The 7,540-nt window shown below is 39.8% G+C and overlaps 1 protein-coding gene across 1 annotated transcript in view; it reads right to left on the bottom strand.

Annotated features, from left to right (window-relative positions):
• The window catches only part of myo7ba (myosin VIIBa), a 49,766-nt gene extending 42,506 nt beyond the window's left edge, over positions 1 to 7,260 (bottom strand). Inside the window, exons 1-11 of the mRNA XM_014022345.1 lie at positions 7,203 to 7,260; positions 6,792 to 6,844; positions 6,595 to 6,696; positions 6,364 to 6,516; positions 3,810 to 3,994; positions 1,503 to 1,624; positions 1,207 to 1,349; positions 1,011 to 1,124; positions 768 to 921; positions 612 to 688; positions 414 to 533 (exon numbers count right to left, since the gene is read on the bottom strand). Coding sequence (XP_013877799.1) covers positions 414 to 533; positions 612 to 688; positions 768 to 921; positions 1,011 to 1,124; positions 1,207 to 1,349; positions 1,503 to 1,624; positions 3,810 to 3,994; positions 6,364 to 6,516; positions 6,595 to 6,696; positions 6,792 to 6,809 — 1,188 coding nt within the window. The 5' untranslated portion in view covers positions 6,810 to 6,844; positions 7,203 to 7,260. The remainder of the gene's footprint in view (positions 1 to 413; positions 534 to 611; positions 689 to 767; positions 922 to 1,010; positions 1,125 to 1,206; positions 1,350 to 1,502; positions 1,625 to 3,809; positions 3,995 to 6,363; positions 6,517 to 6,594; positions 6,697 to 6,791; positions 6,845 to 7,202) is intronic.
• Between the last annotated feature and the right edge of the window lie 280 nt (positions 7,261 to 7,540).

Raw genomic sequence — 7,540 nt, 5'->3', positions numbered from 1 at the left:
ACCCAGAAAGGTCCCCGGGCCAGGATTTGATCCGGCAACCTTCTTGCTGAGAGGCATCAGCTCCACCAACTGAACCACCATGCCGCCAAAAAAATATATAATCCGCTAATAGAAAATTAGTTCTGCTGTTAGCTGTTAAGCGGAACCATGCCCACAACTGCAACACATGCATATGTGATGTTAGAATATTAATTTAAATTAACACCTTTATAAAAACTAAAATTAAATAAATCCATCTCAACATGTTTTACAGTTTTGAATCTGTTTATCAATCAAAACATCCTGCTGCAGCAAATACACTAAAGCTTGGTCCAACTCCTCAGAACAAGACTTCATCTACACCTCAAGATTGAGGGACATTATTGGGGTCAGTAATACGCATGTTTTGGATAGAGAAGGTTAGCTTCTTTCACCTTGACAAACGCGTCCCTGCCGTCCAGAGCTTGAACGGAATTCAGAAGTTTGTTCACCGTGTCTCTGGCAGTTGTGACGGACCGCTGAGTYAGACTTTTATCCAGCGCTTTAGGATCCACCTGAGATTTAAAAACATAAAGCAATCAGARTAGGTCTTGGTTTGCTGTTTCTATTAGCAGAAATAAAGCTACACCTGCCTCTAACAGCTGACTGGCCATGTTGAAGTGAGCCGACTTGAGGACGTCGCAGCCTTCCAGGTTGCTCACGATGGTGCCTGAGATAATGCAGAAAATCACAGCCAGTGACAGATAAACTGACACTACTGGTAGAAATTTAAGAAAGTGTGTTCTTACTCTCAAAGCCCACATTGCCCAGGTGGAGGATTGCAGCTAGCAGTTTAGAGATTTCCCAGGAGTCTGTGTCGGAGAAGGTGAGGATCTTCAGAGCTGAACGGAAGTGAGCATACTCCGTCACATCATCGCGCCCTTCACAGCTGGTGCAGTTACCCTGTTTAATTAGGACACATTCTTAATCTGTGGTACACATACTGTATATATTTATAATAAAAAAAAAACAATAAGGACAGATTACAGCACCATGGTCAGGTATTTGTACTCTGCAGCCGTCCCAAGGGAAAGGATCTTCTTCTGCTCTGCTGGCATGCCCATCAGCATGTAGTAAAATATGTGGTAGTTTCTTTCCTGAGGTGCCTGTTTTTGACAATAAATATTTCTTACTACAAGAAAACTTGACTTATGTCTCCGAAAAAATCCAGCCGGTTGATTTCCTCACCTGACGACAAACTCTGGACTTCTCCAGCAGGTACTGCTCCACTCGGGCCCCTTYGATGGCCCCTCCTTTGGTGAAGCTGATGTCGATGTACTTCCCAAATCGACTGGAGTTGTCATTGCGAATGGTTTTAGCGTTACCAAAGGCTGAGAGGGAAACATATTTTGTTAGAAGATAAGAAAGCAGAGAGCAGGTGGAAGTGAGTGAGGAGAGGTGGAGGAAATGAGGAAGGCTACAGAGAAGGTTCATGGACAGAGATGACTGGATTAGAAGCTTTTGTGTGGCTGCTTGACTCTGACCTTCCAGGATGGGATTAGCTTCCAGGATCTGCTGCTCAATCCAGGAGTGCTGTCCGCTGACTGCAGCCAGGTACTGCAGCATCAGCTTGGTGCTCTCTGTTTTCCCTGCTCCTGACTCACCGCTGGAGGACATAAAACACAAGAACAGCTGTCAGTATGTTTCGGAACGATCTTTGTTGTTGTTGTTTTTTTTGTAAATACTAGTACTTTTTTAATATTCTAAACCTCCTCTCCAGTGTTGGACTGTGGACATAGTTCTGCTAACAGCTATACAGCAAAGCTAACTTTTCATTTAGCGTATTAGCATTTTTGATAACCAGTAGCAGACAAATTAGCTTCCGCTAAATTTAGTTTTGCTCACTTTGTCTAAAAACCAAAACAACTATTCCTTCGCATATGCAACACTGCATGCCTGCGCCACGCATTTTGTGTGTGTAGCTTCTTTAGCATTTTGTGTGTACACCTGTGTTAGCCTTCAGCTGGAAAAAGACAAAGATGTTGTCTTTAGTCTCTCTTCTCTACATGTTTATTGTAATTAATTCTATCAATAACGTTTTTTCTTTGTCTCTTCCAGAATAAGGTGCACCTGGACCAGTTCTTCTGTGTTTACCTGTGTCTCTTTCCTGTCCCTCAACCAGCCAGTCGAGGCAGATGGCCGCCTGTCCTGAGCCTGGTTCTGCTGGAGGTTTCTTCCTGATTAGCAGGGAGTTTTTCCTCTCCCCCGTTTGCTCAGGATGGGAGACTGTGATGAAGTGATTCAACACAATCTGCTGGCTTCTTCTTTAGATTGTTCTTTTTATATACAGTGCCCTGAGACAACGTATGTTGTGACTTGGCGCCATATAAATAAACTGAATTGAAAACTGAGTTGAATTGAAAGACGTGTGTCACAGATTGAGTGACAGTCGCCTTCGTCCACTTAAATCTCTGTAATCCGGTCAGAAAGTGTCACGGTCTGTATCTGTTGTGTTTTTTGGTTACTCTTCTAGTTTCTGTACTCGCCTGTCTCTGCTCCGGCCCCACCCACTCTCACCTGCGCCTCATGTTTCTYTCCCAGGTGTTTCTTGTTAGCTCGTTAGTTCCTCATTATATTCTTTTCTCCGTCCTCGGTCTGCTGTCAGAGCTTTGTTTCTTTGTTTGGTCGTCTCTACACTGTGTTTTTTTTATGGTTCCTCATATTCAAACCCGTTTCTGTTCTTTTTTTTTTGTAAGTACGTTTTGCTGCCACGTTAGCATTTTGTTTTGTTTTAAWAAAGCCTTGTTTTTGCCACATATCTGGACTATCAGTCATTCAGTTCTGCACCTGGGGTTCAACCTTCCAAACCCTAAATGYCCTAAAGCCCTTTAGAAAATGAAGTAACTCAGTTTATTTGCTTTTATCCCAGCGGATTTATGGTTCAGAGGAAATATAGATATGTTTTTTTCTGATTATGTTTTTAAACGTTGGACACAATTCTGATTTTATTTGCTTTGTGGTTCAGTGAATCCTGGTTGAATTGTGATGAAACTTAGTTATTAAATCTGTTAGAACTACTCTGCTTTCAGCAGACATGCAGGTTGTGTGTGAARAAGCGGCAAGATTGTTATTGTTTAYGCCCCTTTGTGCCATTTGTTKACTTGCCASWTCATCTTCTCTTTCCGAAGAGCCGACAAGCGGTCCGACTCACCGAAGCCTCGTGCAGCGGCCCGGCTGCAGTCAGCTTAGAGGAGACCACTACAAATGAATCATGCATGTGCAAAGCTGCTGCTCCCACACTGGCTAACACAGCATTTTTAATTTTTAATTTAACATTATTTCTCTGACACTGTCTCACTAAAACAAATCTCTGGGCCCGGCTGCATTTGACTCACAGATCAGTCACTTCACCTCCCCCACCCGGTTTAAATTTAATATTCTCACAAAAAAATGATTATGTAATGTGGATCCAAGCATTAAAGTCATGAAGTAATTTCATTTTCATTTGTAGTTCTAAACATATTTAGTGTTCTKACTCACTTTCCTCTTCAACAGATTTATTGGCAAATGTTCAAATATGCAATTTTATTATGATGTCATTTAGTGGCTTTTCTTACAGAGGAGTTGACAACAGTGTGATGTTTTCAGTCATTATATGTTTATACTTTTATCCWGGTTTCAGTTTTTGCCACACTGTTCTGGATTTTCTCTTTTGCATTTCTACCTGTAAGTGTTTTGGTATTGAGCTTGATCTTTTCTTTAAATATGTTTCATAAACAATCACTTTGAACCAAGAGAAACAATAAAACTTAAACATAGATTTTGTGCTTCGTTCTGAGTCCAGAGCCCACCTGATGACACAGCACTGGTTCTTYCTGTTGCGCCGCATGTTGAAAAAGCAGGTGTCTGCGATGGCGAAGACGTGCGGCGGCAGCTCWCCCAGCCGGCGGTCTGTGTACATGTGCACGTGGTCGGTGGTGTAGATGGGCAGCAGCTGGTAGGGGTTCACCGCCACCAGAATGGAGCCTGTGTACGTCTACAGACAGAGAGATGGTCACTGTCAGACAGAAGCACGTTGAACCAAACATGTCTGTACGAACAGAAACACGTTATTATGGTGGCAGCAATGCAACGAGGCAAAGAGCTCCTTTCAGTCACAACAACAGAGCTTAAAGGGATAGTTAGAACTGAGGGACTAACAGCTAAAACAGCAACAATCTCATAAGTTAAATTTTGGTTTTATTGATCTTTTACACATCAGTCATTTTAGCTTTATATACAGTAGTTATTTCATAGAATTCTGAGGTTATTTGATTGCAGAAACTCATTTGCATGAATTGTTACAAAATTTTGTAGATTGGAAGATGGCAAACATCCACTTTGGTTTTAGCTGCATTAAGACTAGCCTTTAGCTTTTCAGCTTAGTCAGAACTGAACTTTATTTCTTCAGATTCAAGTGATTCTAATACAGTAGCTATCTGCCACAAATAAGATACTAATTGTTCATAACTTTTACACAGAACCATACTTGAAGTTTCTCCCAAAAAAATCCTTAATATGCTGAATGTTCACTGTGTGAATATTTTTGATACTTTTGAAATATTTTGATACTGAGTCTAAAATTTTGGAATATCTGCCTTTAAACTGAGCCTGTGGAATTTTGCGGTTTCTAAAATCAGAATGAAGAAACGAACACTGAGAGATTTTTCTAAAATACAAACTAAATCCTTGTTGTAAAACATGCATGTGTGGACTTTCTCCCTTTCCTCTAGTTTCCTCCAACAAACCAGAAATATTCACGTTAACAGATGACCTTTGTCCAGTGACACTAAAAAACAGCTTCCTGTGACTCTAAATAGAAACAATAAATGATAAAAAAAAATAAATGGATTACAAATGCAACAGGTAAAGTCAGAACAGGATGGGGCCCAGAATGGATCTTTGAGGAACTCCAAGTGGTGCCGAGTTTTGAAAAGTGTTACTTCATCTGAACAGAGAGACTGTATGATCTGAACATGACTGAATTCATGTTTTATATTTCTACTGTTTAGTTCCTCTGTATCAGGGAGGTCAAACTCAGTTACACGAGGGGTCAAAATTTAAAACTTGGCCCACGACAAGGGCCARTTTCTGTCAACATTGAAAAAAAGGCTATGTAACAAATTATTTTTCTAAAAATAAATTATTTTTTCCAAATTATATTTGGAGCATACATAACTTAGAAAAAAGATTAAAAGAAAGACGTCTTTAGCATTTTTATGCTCTACAACYTTTTCATTTCTTATTTCTTAGAGGCAAATTCGGTCACCATGCTACGGAGCCCGCGAGGGGACATAGAGGGATTTTTTTTTTCTTTTGCGTTACCTCGCAAAAGTTGTTAATCATTGTTTGGCCTGCCGGTTTATTAACAAGTTCACATGCTCACCATTAACGAGTTAGCCTACTATTTTAATTCAGCTTCAGAAGGAATATAACACATAGAAGAATGTAAAATGCCAATATTTTAACAAAGTGCAGCCATGCAATATCAATGTCAGTTTCCAGAACTTGTGGCGACACATCTTTTTTTAGTTAACGGGATATTTAAAATAAAGTCTTATCTAATAAGTTCATAAAAAATTTAGCGTAGGAAGRCAAAATAATATTGCGAGGTAATGCAAAACATTTTGTGAGGTAACGCAGAGGTATTGCATGGGAACGCAAAAAAAAATAAGGCTCTGTCCAAATCAGTTAAAAAAATCTCACAAAACATTCCTACTATTTGACTGTAAATAAAAAAATAAACAAAAAAATGATAATTAGAGTTGATTCTCTGGTACTCTTTCCACATCAAAATCAAAGATTACTGAAAACATCAAATGTATATTTTTAAGTTAGCCAGCTGTCATAGGAAGAATAAAACCATTTATTTTACAATTATCTTTAAGGCTGGATAAAATGTTAACGAGGGCCAGATTTGTCCTGCAGGCCTTGAGTTTGACATGTGCTCAAAATAGTAATGGTTTGTATTATTTTTTTTTATTTCATGACCACTTTTCTATAAACTTCAATAAGAATAAGAAACAAAAAGTTATCTGAATTATTTTATTATACTATTTTTCAGTTATACTTAATTTACTTGTTTTTTGTGTTTCCTTACATTTAACACATCAGTTTATCTGAATGTCCTGACTCCTAACCCCGCTGCTGAGCTTTGATGCTGCGAAGCAGGAAACATCCAGCATTATTTTACAACAGAGGCCCATTCGTCTCTATGGTGACAGCAATTTATTTATCTGTAACAAACTGCAGGACAAAGTCTACACCTCAGAGCGGTGAACAGCCGGCCAACAACGCTGACGTTTATGTTCTTTTTCCAACCGCAGGTTAAGGGCATCGTAAAAACTGGGCGTCAGTGGGACTCACATAGATGATGCCCTCCTTGTGGCGCACCATCAGGTTCCTGAGCAGCCCGGCCTCGTTCAGGTCACCCAGCATGATCATGTCGTCCACACCTTTCACGGAGGTGGGGTGCATGGGCCGCACGTTGCCCTCCATCTTCTTGTTGATCTTGTGCTCCTGTTTGTGACAGAGCAGGCGGTTATGTAAAAACATGCTGCCGGACATGGCTGAACTCACCCAGAGGGGTTTCTGTACCTTTCCTTCATCGTCGACCAGCTTAAGCTGCCCGGTGTCGGTGACCTTAACCTCTGCCCCAATCGGCACCCCGCTCCCAGAGTCCACCCACACGAACTCCCCCTGAACACAAAAACCAAAAGTGCTCATAAAAATCCTACAAAGCATCCTAAAATTTAATATTATTTGAAAATACGAATCAGATGATTTGCTCTTACCTTACTCAAATGCAGCATGGCTAAAGTGTGTATGTAAAGGTCTGAAAAATAAACTGAAAAATAATTTTACTTTAGATTTAGATGAAATACATAACATTAAAACTGCTTCAGTCCACTTTAATGGGGTTTTGAAATAATAAGACTGTAAAATACTGTGAAAAATGTAAAAAAAATAAGCATTTTTAGGCAATAATTTAGTCACATAAACATTTTATTTTGACTGCATTTTATTTTAATTATCATTAAAATAATACATTTTATTTTAATTATCTCATATAAACTTGACTTTCACTTTTAAAACTTTAATAATTTCTGATCAACACAAGCGTAAAATGATACATGTGTAAAAGTACATATGAATAATATCTATTTTTTTAAAAATAATCAGAAGCTTGTTCTGTCACGTCTTACCTGAGAACAGGTGTTCCTCCGGTGCTGACGGAGCTTTTCCTTGAATGAAGCAGGAAGTTTTCCCAGCATCGCCTCATTTTACGACCCTTTGACTTTGCTCCTACAAAGACTGAACCACCCTGCGTCACTAACAGCCGGACTCATTTCAGCTGTTCTCCAACACTAAAACTCTTCGGTTACACAACGACACGATAAAACACCAGTGTGGAAACGTGAAAACGCTCTGTGTGAATGTGAGACCACTGTGTTAAAGAGCAGGAAGTGCTTGTCAAATGGAGCCCAGGATTCGAGGAGGTGTCTTGTTTTTCCTGGTCCATAACGGGTCCGGTCCTGCCAAC

The sequence above is a fragment of the Austrofundulus limnaeus genome, unplaced genomic scaffold (assembly GCF_001266775.1).
Source record: "Austrofundulus limnaeus strain Quisiro unplaced genomic scaffold, Austrofundulus_limnaeus-1.0 Scaffold326, whole genome shotgun sequence".
NCBI classification, from domain to species: domain Eukaryota; kingdom Metazoa; phylum Chordata; class Actinopteri; order Cyprinodontiformes; family Rivulidae; genus Austrofundulus; species Austrofundulus limnaeus.
Note: the sequence above shows the minus strand (reverse complement) of the source record. Positions and strands in the feature narration are given on the sequence as shown.